This window comes from Natrix helvetica, assembly GCF_964273705.1.
Source record: "Natrix helvetica genome assembly, chromosome: 14".
NCBI lineage: Eukaryota > Metazoa > Chordata > Lepidosauria > Squamata > Natricidae > Natrix > Natrix helvetica.
Genome location: NC_138564.1, coordinates 1425831 through 1441940, shown reverse-complemented (window position 1 = coordinate 1441940; position 16110 = coordinate 1425831). Strand labels below are relative to the sequence as shown.

Below are 16110 nucleotides of genomic sequence, written 5' to 3'. Positions count from 1 at the left end.
CGCACGGCCAGTGTATGCCAGGTACGTTCTCTGGGATGTCTGGGTCGGGGGCAAAAATCCGGCAAATAATCTCCTGCGATCTGTGAAACCAAGAGTTAATTTTGGGAATAAACGAGAAGTTCAAACGGAGTACGGCCCTGTCAGGATGAATATTGCATAAATCATCCCGAACTGACAGAGCCCCCAACTCCAATATCCTCCTTGCCGAAGTGATGGCAATGAGGAAAACGGTCTTAAGGGTGAGATGTCTGAGGCTGACCAAGCTGAGCGGTTTGAAAGGAGATGCTGTCAGGGCCTGTAGAACCACGGAAAGCTGCCACGTAGGGTAGCAATGAACCACCGGGGGTTGTAAATTCGAGGCGCCCTTGAGGAAGGTTTACTGGCAGTTTACTGAGAGTCTGAGATGGATGCCCTGCCCAGACGGTAGAAAATGCCACCATCTGACACCGGAGGGTGTTCGGGACACACCCTTGTCCAGGCCCTCCTGCAGGAAGTCCAAGACGCGTGGCACCGAGGCAGTGACCGGGTCAAGGGCACAGGTGGAGCACCAGTTGGCAAAGGTGGCTCACCCTTCTTTGCCAAATTCTGATGGTTAAGGCCTCCTGGCCGCCTGGATAGTTTGGATCACCTTGTTCAAAAAGTTGTCCCTCCTCAGGAGGTCCCCTTCAAGGGCCAGACGGCCAACTGCAGCCACCGGGGCTCCGGATGGACAATGGCCCCCTGGCTGAGGGAGACCTGATCCTGAGGGGTGCGCCAGGGATTCACCACCGAAAGACTGACGAGATCGGCATACCAGGACCTCCTGGGCCAATGACGGGCCACCAGGAGAACCTCCGGCAATGATCTTGTGAACTACTTGTGGAAGCAGAGGCGGGAAGGCGTATAGCAGTCCGGGCAGCCACCTGCAGTGGAGGGCATCTGTCCCCTCCGCCCGGGGAGAGTGGAAGTGGGAGAAGAAGTGGGGAAGCTGTGTGTTTTCCTGACTGGCAAATAGATCGACTATTGGAACTCCGTACCTCCTGGTCAGTTGGTGGAAGAGGTCCAGATACAGGCACCACTCTGAGTTGTCTATGGTGGTCCTGCTCAGCCAGTCGGCTTGAGTGTTGTCCACTCCTGATATGTGGTCTGCCAGAATTGACTGAAGATGTTGTTCTGCCCACCTGCCCAGGGCCTCCGCCTCTGCCATGAGGGATCTGGACTGCTTTGGTGGCCACATTGTCCGTCATCAACAAGACGTGGTTGCGTTGAATGTCCCATCTGAAATGGCGAAGGGTGAGTCTCGCTGCTTTCAGCTCCAGCCAGTTGATGTTGCGGGCTGATTCCTCTCGAGACCATCTGCCATGCATCACCTGAGTGCCCAGGTGAGCGTCCCAGCCGAGCAGACGGGCGTTTGTCGTCACCACCAGCTGCTCTGGTTCCTTGAACAGGTAGCCTTTTTTGATGGCCAGGGATAGCCACCACCAGGGATAGCCACCACCATGGGGAGCGCCTCACCTTCAGGGGAAGCCAAACTAATGCCGGGGAGCTGCTCTTGTTGGCTCTTTGGTGTGGTAGCAAAAGCCACTGGAGCACCCTTGCATGGAGCCTGACTGGTACCTGCCTTGCCCCCTGAACTTTTAAAACTAGGACTCTTAGACTGTCTAACCTGTCCTGCGATAGGTGAACCCTGCAGGATAGGGTATCGATTTCCGCACCCAAATGAAGGAGCCTGATGGTCAGATTCAAGTGGCTCTTCTCCAGGTTTACGTCGAACCCGTGCACCTGGAGACTTTTCATGGACCGCCTGTTCCCTGGACGACCATTGAACTAGGAATGTCGCCCAGGTAACAGACTAGTCTTACCGGCCTCCTTCTGAGGTCTGCTGCCACAACCGACAGAATTTTGGTGAAGGTCCTGGGCGCTGACGACAGGCCGAAGGGCATGGCCGTGTATCGGCCCGCGTAGAAGAACCTCAGGAACATCCGATGATGAGGCCAAATTGGTATGTGTAGGTATGCCTCCTTTAGATCCACTGATGTGAGTAGATCCCCGCGCCTTATCCCTGCAAGGCTGGTTTGCCAGGACTGCATTTTGAACCTCCTGTACGTTATGTGGTAATTGAGGTTCTTCAGGTCCAATATTGCTCGCCACCCCCCGGAGCGCTTCAGTACCAGGCATAGGATGGAGTAAAATCCCCTCCGTTCCTGATCCACTGGCAGCAGCTCTATGGCATTGATGTCCAGAAGATGCTGAATCTCCTTTTGCATGAGCTCCCTCTGGGTTGGGCAGGAGGGAGTGGGGCAGCAAATGAAGTTCCTCGGGGGAAGGGAAATGAACTCGAAGGTGAGGCCCTGCCTCACCATCTGCAGGACCCAAGAATCCGACGTGGTGAGTTCCCATTGGTTGGCGAACTGCTGGAGTGCCCCCCCTCCCCCATGGGAGACAGACCGTACTGGCCATTTGTTCTTCCGGAAAGGGATATTGTTGTCTTCCCCTATCTCGAAAGGACTGCTTGTCCTGAGACCTGTCGGAAGGTTGGGAATATGGCCTGTGAAAGGTTGGGGCGTTGAAGGATGAATCAGACGCCCGAAAGGACTGCCTTCTAAAATAAGGCTGCTTCTTCCTCTCCTGTTTCTTGGCACTGGTGGGGAGAACCTTCCTCTTGTCCTTGGATTCGACCAGCTCTGAATCCAAGGTTTCCCCAAACAGTTTGTCACCCTTAAAGGGGGCAGCGGCCAATTTCCACTTTGACTTCATATCTACTTGCCTATGGCAAAGCCAAAGGAGGCGTCTAGATGTTACGTTAGATGCCAGTGCCCTAGAAGCAAATTTTGCCGCATTTAACAAGGCGTCAGACGAATACTGAGATGCTGCAATAATCTTATTTACTTACGTCCTGATGGAGACGCGTGTCCTCCACAGGCAATTTAGACTGCAGGTCCTTCAGGATGGAAGCCCTATTAAAAAAGGAGGCTGAAGTAGAGGCCTTAATGGCCCAGGCTGCCACTTGGTGTCTTTTGTGGCAAGCCTTTTCTGCCTTCCTATCCTCTGCCTTGAGACCCTCCATAAGGTCAGCTGGATGAACTGAAGTAGATGTCAAGGAGGCCACTGGAGGATCGACAGGGGGTAATTTGAGGACATCTTCCAAATTCGCCTCCACTGAATAGAGTCTCTTATCCCCTCTGCTAGGAGCGGCCAGGGTTAGGGTTAGGGTTAGGGAACCTGGCTGGGACTATTGGCGTTGCACCACGTCCATAAACAGTTCAGGCACAGGGACAAGATCCTGGGCCAGTGCCTGCTTTTTGAACATGCTGTCCCCGGGACTAGGAGCAGCTGCTCCGGGGGATCCCTGTCCTCTCTGAGGGGACGCACCAAGTTGCATGATGGCCTTTGCCTTGTGCAAAATGGACTTGAATGTAGTGGGTTTGAATAACCCCGAGAATGCAGGGGTGTCTGGGGGGAGATCTTCCTCCTCAGACAGTTCCTGGTCATCCTGATCCTGCTCATCCCCTACAGAAACCTCGCTAATGGCAGAAGATTCCAAGGATGGGTGTCTTCCTGCGCCCGCCTTCTGATTGGCTATCCTTGCGCTGAAGTCCTTCGGCTATGAACCCTGTGAAATGGCACGTGCAATCACCTCCTGCACTTCAGAAAGAAAGCACTAGGCCCCTGTCCTCCCTGGAGCGATGCCTAGCCCGAGGAGGGGGCAAAGAAGACTCTGGGCTTGAAAGCCTGGGAGGGGACTTGGAGGGGAGCCTGGCTCTGACCGAAAGGAATGGCCTGGAGAGCTGGGGCCCACCACTGAGTTGTCAGGGGACAAATCTAGGTCCTTGCCCTCCTCCTCCAACACCTGCAGGGGGTCTTGCCCTTGCCTGCCATCCTGCAGTCCTCCCTTTGGCCTTGCCCCGGGTGCTGGCCCCAGGCGGGCCACAGCTACCGTGTCCTGAAGGCCCAGGCTGCTCCGATGCGGAGTTAGGCATTCCTGCAGGCTCAGATGGATCTGCCAACGGGGAGGAAAGCGCTCTCGCTGGGAAACTGTACCCAGGCACGCCTTGTTTCCAAGCCTCAGCTCCCAGCTGCGTGGTTTCACTTTCTCTGTTACCAGCGTCGCTGCGGGAGGTGGAGGCTGCACAGTAGGTGGTGGTGGAGGACCCGGAGAATGACCACTTGGTCGCCAAAACAGCGCGGCCGCCCAGAAACAAAAATTAAGGCTTGGGTGGTAGCAGCACTGCCGGCGAACCGGACAATGCCCACACGCCACCCGGCGGCAATCCTCCCAGGAGCCGAGCGGCTCAGACAGGCTTATGATTGGTCACTACGTGCAGGGGGGTGTGTGTTCCAAAATGGCGGCCGCAGCCATGCCCACCGCAAAAAGGGAAAAGCCTCCCGAGCCGGCTCTTTAAAATTGGAAGCAGGGGAAGCTGTTTGCGGTGCCAGACGCCCGCAGCAACCCCTCAGCTAGCCAAGCTTCCGCCCTTAAGGCATGGAGGCAAGCATCCCCCCCCCAACAGCTCATTCCTCGCTCTCTCACCTCGTAGCTTGATCCGGTGCACCAAAAAAGGGGGGGGGGAGGGAGAAAAATACACCCAAGTAAAATAAGTTAAAACAATAAATCTGTGTCTTCAATTTGGACAGTCCAAGCCAAATTAAATTAAAACAGCTGGGGTTCACTTAAATTCGTCCTGACTGGGCCAGACTGAGTTAACAAAAACTGGCCTTAAGGAGGAAGAGGAGGCGTGGCCAAAGAATTTGAACTCAGTCCTTGGGCAACCAGACTAATTTAACCCATGCTTGGACTCCAAGCAGCCCCCGGAGAACCTTCTTTTCCTAGCACAGAACTGGCCGTTGGAGAGGTTCTCCTTGAGAGGTGGCTGTTTTCTCATGGGTTCTTCCTCCAGATGTTGCTTCAGGGCAAAGGGAGGCTGATTTTCGGCTGATTTTCCAGGCCACCTAGATTGTGTATCTGCCTTCACTACTCCTGAGTGCCGGGCCAATTCTCTTTTATGCTTGGGAGTATTTGCCTGAAACTCCCAAGAATATACACTTAGGGCCAGCTCAAAGTTCCTCTGAGTGCCTGCAGGGCTTCATGGTGGCCACTGCTTCCCTTCCCCCAGGTCTCTGTCGACCAGTCCGTCCCAGGAGCCCTGGAAGGCAGCACTGCTGTCAACCCAGCCCAGCCTGCAGACCGTAGCAACGTTCAAGCCAGCTCTCTCCATGGAGGGGACCAGACCTCGGCCACCTCTGGTCCTGTGGAAAACAGGTAAGAAGGGCCAGGCGGGGCTTTGGGTGAAGGTCTTGAGTGGACGTCCCCTGCCTTTGGGGCTGTCCTGCTGAGGGCGTCTTTTCTTTCCATTCTGCAGCTCCCAGCCGTCCTCGGCCACCTCCCTGACGTCTTCCTCTACTTTGCTGGAAATCCTTGAAGCTATGAAACACCCCACGTAGGTTTCCTCCGCCCCCGGCAGCCCCTTTGTGGAAGAGGGAGTGGCAAGTGGAGTCCAGCCATTTCCCTCCTCCTGGGAATCTCGAGGCAGGCATCGCAGGGGCCGTGGAGGGGTGGGGGGGGGGGAGGAAGAGGGGCAGAGGTTGGGGACAGGTGAGAAGGCTCCGGGCGTCCTTAACCTGGACCTCGCTTGGCTCTCAGCACAGGGATCCAGCTGCTCTCAGAGCAGAAGGCCCTCTCCCCCTCCTGCTTCATCAGTGCAGAGGTCGTGCACTGGCTGGTGAACATGGTGGAAGGAGTGCAGACGCAGGCCATGGCCATCGACATCATGCAGGTGAGGAGCTCTGGGCAGCCCTCTGGCGCTCTCTCTCTCTCTCTCTCTCTGCAGATTCCCCCCTTCTGCCTTAAGGAAGACTGGGCATCGCCTCAGGAGGCCAGGGGGGAGGGAGGGAGGGAGGGGGGCTGCCTGGCAGAATCCAGGGGCTTCAGGCAGCCTTGGGGGCAATCAGAGAAACCTCCGCCTGTCCTTCGTCCTGGAACAGGGTCCCTTTCCTCCCTTGGGAATTCCAGCCCATCTCTCCCTGTAGACCAGGGCTATCAAAGTCAAGGCCCGGGGGCCGGATCTGGCCCGGGGTGCGTGTGTGCTTAGATCTGGCTCGTGGGCCGCCCTGGAAACAATGAATGACCGGCCCCCGGTGCCTCTGCCAGTGAAAATGCAGCTCAGGAGGGCCACGGGCAGTTCCCTCCAGCTCCACTTTGGCTGGCAGAGGGTTGCAGGAGGCCTTCCCAGCTGAAAATGGAGCCAGGGAGCCCGTTTTCACTGGCAGAGAGCTTGGGCCACCACAGGCACCCCCGATATGAGTGACGTCAAGCTGGGTATGCCCCACCCCCACCCCCACCCCTCCGAGGTCAAACACAACCTTGATGCGGCCCTCAATGAAATAGAGTTTGACACACACACACACACACACGCTGTAGACTGTCAGTTGGAGATGAGTAGTTTCTGTGGACCAGGATTCCTCTCCCCCCCTCCCCCCCCCCTCCCCTTGCCTGCATGGCTGCTGGCTGTTCTTCCAGCTGAAGCCGCTCTTCGTTTCACCTTCTCTCTAGAAAATGCTGGAGGAGCAGCTGATCACCCACGCTTCCGGAGAGGCACTTCGCACTTTTATTTATGGGTTTTACTTTTACAAGATGGTGGAAGACAAGGAGCAAGAGCGAGGTCAGGTTCCGGGTGGTTTGGGGCCCCCTGTGTCCCCTCCAGGGGCCCTGGGCTGCCTCCTTGGGCTGCTAGAGAGCAAACGAGCGACACAAAAGAGGCCTGTGGAAAAGGAACGAAAACTCTTCCCTGCACCAAAGAGACGAAAAGGAGCACGTTGTGTTGATCCCAATCTCTCCTCCTCTCCTCGCCCTCTCCTGCTCGGAAGGAGCCCCAGGAGGCACCTTGGGAGAGAAGCTTCTGGATTGGGGAGGGGGACTAATGGCTCTAACCTTGAGAGACCCCCGCCCCACCCTGGCATTCCTCTGCCCAAGGGGCAAGAGGCCAGCTGTCTTCCCGGGAGACTTCCCCCGACTTTTCTCTTTGAGACTGACACCTGAGCAGGAAGAAAGTCTCCCCCCTCCCCATCTCCTGTGGGACCTTCCCCGGGCCCTGCCCCAATGGAGCTTCTCTCCCCGTCTTCTGCAGGGGGCATCCAGCAGCCCTCCCTGTGGCACACGGCAGCCAAGGACGAGTTCTCCGCCTTCCAGCGCAAGTGGTTTGAGGTGGCCTTTGTGGCAGAAGAGCTCCTTCATTCGGACATCCCGGCCTTCCTCCTGCCATGGCTGCCCAGCCGCCCGGCCTCCTACGCCAGCAGGCACAGCTCCTTCAGCCGCAGCTTTGGAGGACGGAGCCAGGCGGCGGCGTTACTGGGTAACGAGGGTGCAGAGGGTGGCTGGGGGTCCTAGATGGTCCCAAATGTGGGTTTTCTGTTCCTCCAACTTCAAAGATTTGTGGACTTCAATTCCCAGAATTCTGAGAGCTGAGTTCATACGTCTTAAAGTTGCCAAAGTTGGCGCTTCCTGCTTTGGGCCCTGATGGGCATTGCTGATCCAAAATCACCTGAGAAAGTTAATCTCAGGTATCTGGGAATGTCCTTCCGTGCTACGTTCTCATATATTTATGTAATAAAGGCCAGCAGGTGAAAAAAATTAAGGGAGAATAAAATAACCCTGAAAAGATATATATAACCTTTTATATATATAACATTTTATATTTAACTTTATTTTCAGGGTTATTTAAGTTAAATATAAAAGGTGAAAACTAGAGGATGACAGAAAACTGGTAACAAGGATCAACAGCTTGGGACAAATCCAGTATTGTTGGTTGCTTGGTGGTTTTCTTGCAGACGTCTCAAGACCCAACTAGATAATATCATCAGTGCTAGTCAGTCCCAGAGAGCCAACCCCACTCCCATTTAGCACTGATGATGTTCCCTGGTTGGGTCATGAAACATCTGGAAGAAAAGCCAAGCTCGGAGAGCGCCCCCCATAATCCTCCTCCTCCTCTCCATTAACCCCATTTCCTTCTGGCACCGATGATGTTACCTAGATGGGTCGTGAAACGTCTGCAAGAAAAGCCCACAGTTCAACCCTGAAGTACGAAGATTCTCTTCTAAGGAAGCCAATCTTCTCCTTTGGCTTGAGAGGGCAGCTGAGGAGAACTGGGCCTGGGTCGAGGTCTTTGGCCTTGGCCTCAGAGTGGGATGGAGTTCCACTCTTCGGGGGTGGGGTTGAAAAGGGAGGGCACCTGGAGCCATGGAAGAGAGCACGCACAGGCCTGGGCCAGGTCTTCAGCCAGGTTTTTTGGCTACCTGCCCTCCGATATTGCCGTGGGGAAACTCTTCAGGGGGCAGCAGAGGTGACACAGCAGGAGTAGGTGGGCTCTGGCCTAGTTTTCCCCCCTCCCTCCGCCCCAGTCACCCCCAGGCGCATTTCCTAAACTCCTGGCAGGTTTCTTCCCCAACTTTCTCTAAGCTGAAAAAGTAACAGAAAGGGGCAGTGGGGAGGAGACCCTGGAGAGACCCAAGTCAGCCAAAATGTTTGCCTTCCATCCCGAAGGGAATTCAAGAGGCCAGTGAGTGGGTGATGAAGGAGAATTCAACCAGTAGCTGCAGCAACAAATGCAGGCTCTTGGCTCCTTTCCTTACTCCACCCAGGTCACCGCATTGGAGGTGCCACCTGGGGGCACCCAAAATAACAGGACTGCAGAGTCTCTGGAGCACCCAGGATTAAGCGCCTGGAATAAGGGCTGGTGAGCAGGCTGCCCAGGGGCTGATCCCTCCCTTCCGCCCTCCCTCCCTCCCCTTATGTTCTTCTGCTCCTCTCTGGGCAGCTGCCACGGTGCCCGAACAGCGGACGGTAACCCTGGACGTGGACGTCAACAACCGCACGGACCGGCTGGAGTGGTGCAGCTGCTACTACCACGGCAACTTCTCCCTCAGTGCCGCCTTTGAGATCAAGCTGCACTGGATGGCCGTGACGGCGGCTGTTCTCTTTGAGATGGTGAGCTCTGGCAGATGGGCATCCTGGGGTGTCTGATGGACCTGCGGGTTTCCAAGGCTGTGATCTGGTCCTCATTTGAGCCCGGTCTCCCCATCGCCCTCCCCCCCCCTGTGTCCACAGGTCCAAGGCTGGCATCGCAAAGCCACTTCCTGTGGGTTCCTGCTGGTCCCAGTCCTGGAGGGGCCGTTTGCGCTGCCCAGTTACTTATACGGAGACCCCCTTCGAGCCCAGCTGTTCATCCCGCTCAGCATCAGCTGCCTGCTGAAAGAGGGCAGCGAGCACCTCTTTGATGGTGAGCGGGGGGAGGGGGGGCTGCTTTTCATGCCAGGGGGGAGGATCTGCCTCAACTGCTCTCCCAAGAAAGCAAAACTCTTGGAACCAGCCACATTCCAAAAGGAAACTGAGCCATTGCAGGAGAGTCTGAATAACTAGTTGTCCCCTTCAACCCCCACCTCAATACCCCGTGTCCGTCTTTAGCCCATCACCACCTATCTCACTATCAAGTGACTGTTACAATATCAAAAGCAGGTGTAAAAACATTCAATATTAAACTAAGTTAAAAACAGAGGTGCAACAGGATGTGGGTGGGATCTTCCTCCTAGTCCACTAACCGTCCCAATGTGGAATGCCCCCCCCCCCCCCAGACCCCGTCCGTGCCTTCATAATTGGTAGGTGAGCTCTTCCTCTACCTGAACCTGCAGAAACCCTTGGATGGGTCTTCTTAGGAGGAGGAGAGCTGGCAGGGAGGGGCAGGAGAGGGGAGTCCAGAGAATGGGAGAGGGAGGAAAGCACGAGACCAGCAACTCCTCCGCTGGGCCGGGGCAGGCGATTCCAGCAGTGGCGCAGCAGAGACCGGGCAGGGAAGGGCCTTGGCTACTAACTTGGGTGGGAGAGGCTGAATCACCTGGAGCTCTGGGGAGACCAGCTCAGCGCTTTCTTGGGATCAAAGAAGGCAACGCACAAGCATTTCCCAGCTGTCGATTCTCCAGGAAGCTTCACGGGAATTGCCCCAAAAGTCCTGGGATCTTGGCAGCAACCTGAACTTCCCTCCTGGTTTTCTTTGCAGGCTTTGAGCCGGAAACCTATTGGGACCGGATGCACCTTTTTCAGGAGGCCATTGCACAAAGGTGAGCTGGGGAGGGGCAGCTGGCCAGGAGGGAGGGGCAGTGGGGGGGGGGGACCCAAGGCCTAGGAAGGAAGCTAGAAAGTCTGCTGTGCCTCCCCCACAAACAAGGCTGGGCTTTTTTCCTTTACTTTTCCTTCCTCTGCTCCTAATCCAGAGAAGAAGCCCAGCATTGGATGGGGAGATTTCAGTGGGGCGATGGAACTTCGGGCAGGCCAGACTCTGGAGGGACTTGCCCTACCTGACGTGCCTCTCCTTTGTTCCCACCAGGTTTGGATTTGTACAGGATAAATACTCGGCCTCTGCCTTCAACTTCCCTGCAGAGAACAAGCCCCAGTATATCCATGTTACAGGTGAGCTCTGTTTCCCTTCTGGAGCGGAGGTGGTGAGTCCTGCATCAGATTGCTTCTGGGCAGGTGACCGATACATCCAAAGGGGAGGCTGCAGTCCTTGTCTCTGGCAGTTCCAGGACCCCACAGACAGCAAGGAAGCAAGAAGAGCCTTCTTCCTGGAAGCTCACCTCTTTGTGTGCCCACGTACCCCTGCCCTGCCCTGCCCTGCTCTTGCTGCTGCTGCTGCTGCTGGGCACAGAAGAAAGAGGGCTTGCCATGGCTCTCTGCTTGTGCCCTGCTCTTGCTGCCCTGAGGGCCCCACCCCAGCCTCTCCACTTGCTCAGGAAGAGCTCTGGGCTCCTAGCAGGAGAGCTTTGTGTAAAACCAGAGAACTCTCTAAACTTTGCTTCCACAGTAGCAGCCCACCTTCTAGAATGGGGTGGGGAACCGCGGCCATTTTATGACTTATGGGCTTCTTGCCGGCTCAGGGATTCTGGGAGTTGAAGTCCACAAGTCATAAACAGGCCACGGTTCCCCAGCCCTGTTCTGGAAGAAGCCCCCCCCCTCCCCCCCCCCCCGGGTTGAGGTAGGCCCAGGGGACACGTCCCGCACGGAAAGCTTCTATTCTGGGAACTTTCTCTCCCCACTCAGGCACAGTCTTCCTCCAGCTACCCTACTCCAAGAGGAAGTTCTCCGGACAGCAGCGCCGCCGACGCAACTCCACCAGCTCTGCCAACCAGAACGTCTTCTGCGAGGAGCGCATTGGCTACAACTGGGCCTACAACACCATGCTGACCAAAACATGGCGGTCCAGCGCCACTGGCGACGAGAAGTTTGCTGACCGGCTGCTGAAAGACTTCATGGATTTCTGCTGCAACAAGGACGGCCGGCTCATCTCCTTCTGGATGGGCTGCCTGGAGAAGATGCACGCCAGCGCGCCCTGAGCAGAGACAAACTCGGCCTGCAGCAGCCAAAGCCCCCTGGCAGGCTTGGCATCCGAGCGAGCAACCAGGGCCTGCAAGGGCCACAGACTGAGAAGGAGGAAGATTTGAGGGACCGGAAAAGAGCAGAAGGCTGAGGCTGCAGATGCCATGTGTATATCAATATGTAAATTATATACAGTATAAATATGGAATTTCCAATAGAATCAATGGGAAAGAACATCCTTTCCCTTCGTTCTTTGTATTCTGAGGAGCCCACAGCCTATTTCAAAGGGAGATAAGGAGAGAAAGAGCCAAAATGGCTGAAAAGATCCCGGTCGAAAGGAGATTTTACGGGTGCCGGGTGGGAAGAAGCCAGGGAGAAGATGAAGGAGGAGAAAGATGGGATCCCCTGTCGAGAGGTGAAGCCAGAGGGAGGAGCGGAAGGGAGCCCCCCTGGCACCTTTGGTCTGGGAGTTCAAGTCCTGCCTCAGGCAAGAAAACCAGCTGCTAGGAGACGAGAGTTCTAGTCCAGCTTTAGGAATCAGAGCCGGCTAGATGACCTTCAACTGGTGATTCTCAACCCAGCCCACCTCACAGGGTGGTGGTGGTTGTGGAGAAAACAAGAGAGGAGTATTGATATGTTCGCTCCCATGAATTATTTGTAAAAAATTAATAAAGGGGGACTGTAAATAAAAGAAATGCATAATAAATAAACCTGGGCCCAAAGGCAAGGAAGGGCCTGTTCAAGAAGGGAGCAAAGCCTGCCCCCCCCCCCCCCGATTCAGCCCATTTCCCCAGAAGCCCTTCTTCCTCCAAAGGAGGCCGGTGCCCACCTTGCCAGGCAGAGCCCAGAAGCTGCTGAGTGAAACGGAAGGCCAGCATGGCAGGCCCTGCACAGAGGAGGAGGAGGAGGAGGCAGAGCGGAAGGTCCTGCCAGAGGTGCAGGCAACAGAGCCAGGAGTCCGAGGGAGGCAGGCAAGGACATCAGCAGGTCTCCACAAGGGCTGAGTGGGGGGGGGGGGTGGCCAAGGAGGCCTCCTGCTTCTTCAGTTGGTTTGCTGCCCATCTCTCCCTCTCCAGGGGCTCTAGGCATCGGCCCTTGCCCAAGGGAAGAGGCTGTGGGAGTGCAGCCTTCCTCCCCCAAACCCTCCGGCTTTGCACCAGCAGCATCAGTGAGGCCTTTGGGCACATGCGGGCGCTATCAGCCACCCACCAGAGAGGAGCGTGTGTTTCCCCCACAATCTTTGTGCCTCCCTGGCGGATACAAGGGGCTTTCTTCATGGGCTCCAGGCTCCCCTTCCTGGCCCAAAGCAGGCGTCTCTTGCAAGGCTCCCTGGGGAGATCCGGAGGAGCCGCCTCGTTACGGACAAATTGGTCGCTCAGGCAGGGAGGGGAAGCTGGGCCCCCGCCAGACCCTCCCCAGCTGCCCTGCTTGAGAAGCAACGCAGCAAAGATCGGGGAGAGAAAAGCGGGTCCCCGAAGGCCGCCTGCCTCGGGGTCGCCTTTGGAGCGAGACGGGGCGGCTGCCGTCCCTTGCCAGCCCAGCCGAGGGGGAGGCGGGCATGCGGGGCACGGGGAGAAAGAGCAAACGCCTCCGTTGCAGCCAGGGACGGTTGGCCACCCGGGCACCAGAGAGCTTCGAGTCCGGCACGGCGCCGGGGAGGCAGGGCGGCAACTGAGCACCTCGGCCGGCACCGGCAGGTGGAGCCCCGCGGGGCCTTTTCCTCCCCTGCCGGCGATCCTTGCTGCGCCTGAAGCCAGGCGGCCGGTTCCTGCCAAGCCGCTGAGCGGCGTCTCCCGCGCAGCCGGAAAACGGGCCAAGCGCCGGGGTGGCTTTGCGGGGTCTTGGAGCGCCCCCTCCGCCTTCCCAGCCACGGGAGCCCCAGGCCCGCCCTTGACTCGCCCAGAGGCGGCTGCGCCTCGGTCTGTCGGTCTGCTGGGACCGCGGCTCTCCCGCCTCGCCAACCCCGGTTGCTGAGAGAGGCCCGGGCAGGGACGCGGCTGCTGCCTAAGAACGGGATTCGGTCGCGGGATTCTCCTCCTGGGAGAAGGGGGCTGGACCGGAGCCCCGAACTCGTCCGCTGCCCCGCCAGCCCCGCGCCCGGAGCCGGCCAGGCCTTTCCCTGGCGGCGCTGTTGGCGAGTCCGACGGGGCGATGGGCAGCGGGAACCCCGCAGAGGCGCCCCTTCGGCAGGGGAAGGGCCAGAGGATGCGGTGGTCCCCCCTTGACCTCCCCCACTCTCTTCCGAGCAGCTGGTGTGGATGGGACCCTTTGCGGCCGGTGGACTGAGCTATGCTGGCTCAGGAATTCTGGAAGTTGAAGCCCACCGGTGGTAAAGCTACCCTAGTTGCCCACCCCCTGGGTTAGGTTAGGATGGCACAGCTCTTCTGGGGGGGAGGCATCTGCTAAGAATCGGCCCTCAAAAAGGACTCCCCCCCCCTTCCAATTCCCCGCCTTTACTGGGGAAAGGATAGGAACCGTCTGGAATGACCCCTCTCCGCCCTACCCCAGCCTCCATTTTATATCTAGGCATCTCCGATTGGAGACTCACTTTCCAAATAATCCATAAGCATGGCCAAGGCACCCAACCCCCCTCCCCCCCAAGCCCCCTTCCTCCTGGGGAAACCAGAGTACTCTGGCTGAGATTCCCCTCCCCCAGCTCTACTCCAGCTGCACATTCCATCACATCCAGACACATCTCTAGAAACCGTATCGGGGTCTCAAGACTGCGTAGGGCGGTGGTGGACATGCCCCCCTCCTCCCCTCTGTAGGAAGAGCTCCCCTATGGCTCTAGCCAGAGCTCTCCAAACTTTAACCCTTGTGGACTTGAAATCCCTGAAATGACTGAGGGAGGAATTCTGAGAACTGAAGTCCGAAAGTCTAAAAGTTGTCGTCGCATTTGAAGACCCCTCTTCTATGCTACTTGTGCTCTGGCTTTTCTGGGTGGCATTTCCTGACTCCTGAAGACTGGAAAGCCAGCAGGGAGCAGGGGATGACCTTGGCCATCTCTCTTGCTTCACTGATGCTTCCCTTAGACAAACTTAGGGAAACGGTGCTGCCTATCGGAAGCAAAAAGCCAGAGACATGAGCTTTGCTCCCAGTCCCAGTGACTGAGAAAGGCACAAGCCACCAGCACTGCCTGGGCAGAAGGTCCATGCGTCTGGGATGCAAAGCTCAGCCTAAAGCAGTATTTTTCAAACCTGGCAACTTAAAGACTACTGGACCAACTTCCAGAACTCTACAGTCAGCATGCTGGAATTCCAAGTGTTGAAGTCCACACATCTTCAGGTTGCTAAGTTTGAAAAATGCTGACCTAAAGGACTTCTTCCTCCAGCAGTGACCATCAGAATCACTTACTCTCTGCACTCTGCTGCAGATTCCAGAAAAAAATTACCCTGGGGGCAGGGCCGGATTTAGATGAAAAGAGGCCCTAGGCTATTCCACTTATGGGGCCCTTTCACCTCCCATTTTTAAGTTTGTAAATTACATGAGAGATAATGAAATACATCATTACTGTGATATATATATATCAATATATTAAATGAAACATGTTGTAATTGGTACTAACCTTTATAAAAAATGTGGCACGGATAATAAATAAAAATAAAAGGCCCCTCTTGATCTTGAGGCCCTAGGCTGAAGCCTAGTTAGCCTATAGGAAAATCCGGCCCTGCCTGGGGGCCACTATTTCCACAACCTTCCAGAAGACAAGAAAAAGCTTCCATGAACTCTCCCAGAACGACCACATTGTTGAGTCCAACTGCCTGATCGAGATTTAGGCATCCCAGACAGATGGCTTTGAGGGAGTCCAGAGGAGCCAATAACCCGATCATTGGTTCCACCATGAAACTGTCCCCCCTCAGGAATCTTCTCCAATATGCTCAGAATCATAGGGCTGAAGAGGGTTTAGTGTAGAGGTGTCCAAACCTTAGCAATTTGGCTTGTGGACTTCAACTCCCACAATCCCCCATCCCTCTTCAGTAAGAGGGGGCACCTAGTCACATCCATTCTGTTAATTTTTCATTCTGGATTCCCACAGTCCTAATATTGAGTTTCTTTCAACTCTTTCTTTCTACGTTCATTTGTCTCAAAATCCACTCTTGACATTGTTGTGATCTCTCTTGACATTCAGAAACCTTTTGCCACCTTTGTATCCTTCACTAATCTTCCCAGACTTTCATCATAAACAATCAAATCTACTGTGGTTTTAGATTTCGTTATAGACCCCCATAATAGATTTAAGCTTACAGATCTTCTTTTAAACAGAACAGTAGCCATTGTTCTAATTCACTGCGGAGTTTCCAAATAGCCCATTCACTTTTTTCTCTGCTCTCTTGTCTCACTCCCACCCATGCATTCATGTCAGCCAGTGGGACATTTTTCCCCGGATTGTTCAAATCATTGCCAATTGTTCCCCAAAGTCGTCACAGGTTCTTTTTCAGCTTACAATGGAGCAGGATGCGCAGCTATCACCAAGCCATTAATTACTACGTTCACACCCACCCACAGTAATCTCATGACTCCCATTCTTACTCCATGAGGTAATGTGACCCTTCCATTCTTCCTTGAACCCTCTCACACCTCGCTTCTTTGCATGCAGTCAACTCCAGTCCAATTACATTTTCAGCGTTAATGACCAACTTGGATTTTGTGGAAGGAGTATGTATGCCTTCTCCCTATTCTTGACTAAGTCTTCTCTTGCTTAAGGGCAGCTGGCCCTCTTGTGCCTTCTTTCACCTCCTAAAGGAGAAAGCTAAGCTCAGGACAAGCCA

At 55.6% G+C, this 16110-nt stretch overlaps 1 protein-coding gene across 5 annotated transcripts in view; it reads left to right on the top strand.

Annotated features, from left to right (window-relative positions):
- Positions 1-11575, top strand: part of DEPDC5 (DEP domain containing 5, GATOR1 subcomplex subunit) — a 52568-nt gene extending 40993 nt beyond the window's left edge. For 2 of the 5 annotated variants that reach the window (XM_081966672.1, XM_081966671.1), the window contains exons 34-43: positions 5094-5239; positions 5340-5417; positions 5621-5753; positions 6530-6638; positions 7104-7328; positions 8790-8959; positions 9080-9251; positions 10026-10086; positions 10353-10435; positions 11066-11575. In XM_081966672.1, coding sequence (XP_081822798.1) covers positions 5094-5239; positions 5340-5417; positions 5621-5753; positions 6530-6638; positions 7104-7328; positions 8790-8959; positions 9080-9251; positions 10026-10086; positions 10353-10435; positions 11066-11358 — 1470 coding nt within the window. In that variant the 3' untranslated portion in view covers positions 11359-11575. Of the gene's footprint in view, positions 1-5093; positions 5240-5339; positions 5418-5620; positions 5754-6529; positions 6639-7103; positions 7329-8789; positions 8960-9079; positions 9252-10025; positions 10087-10352; positions 10436-11065 lie in introns of those variants that run through there. The other 3 variants (XM_081966673.1, XM_081966674.1, XM_081966675.1) reach the window with 3 other exon arrangements.
- The last annotated feature ends 4535 nt before the right edge of the window (positions 11576-16110 follow it).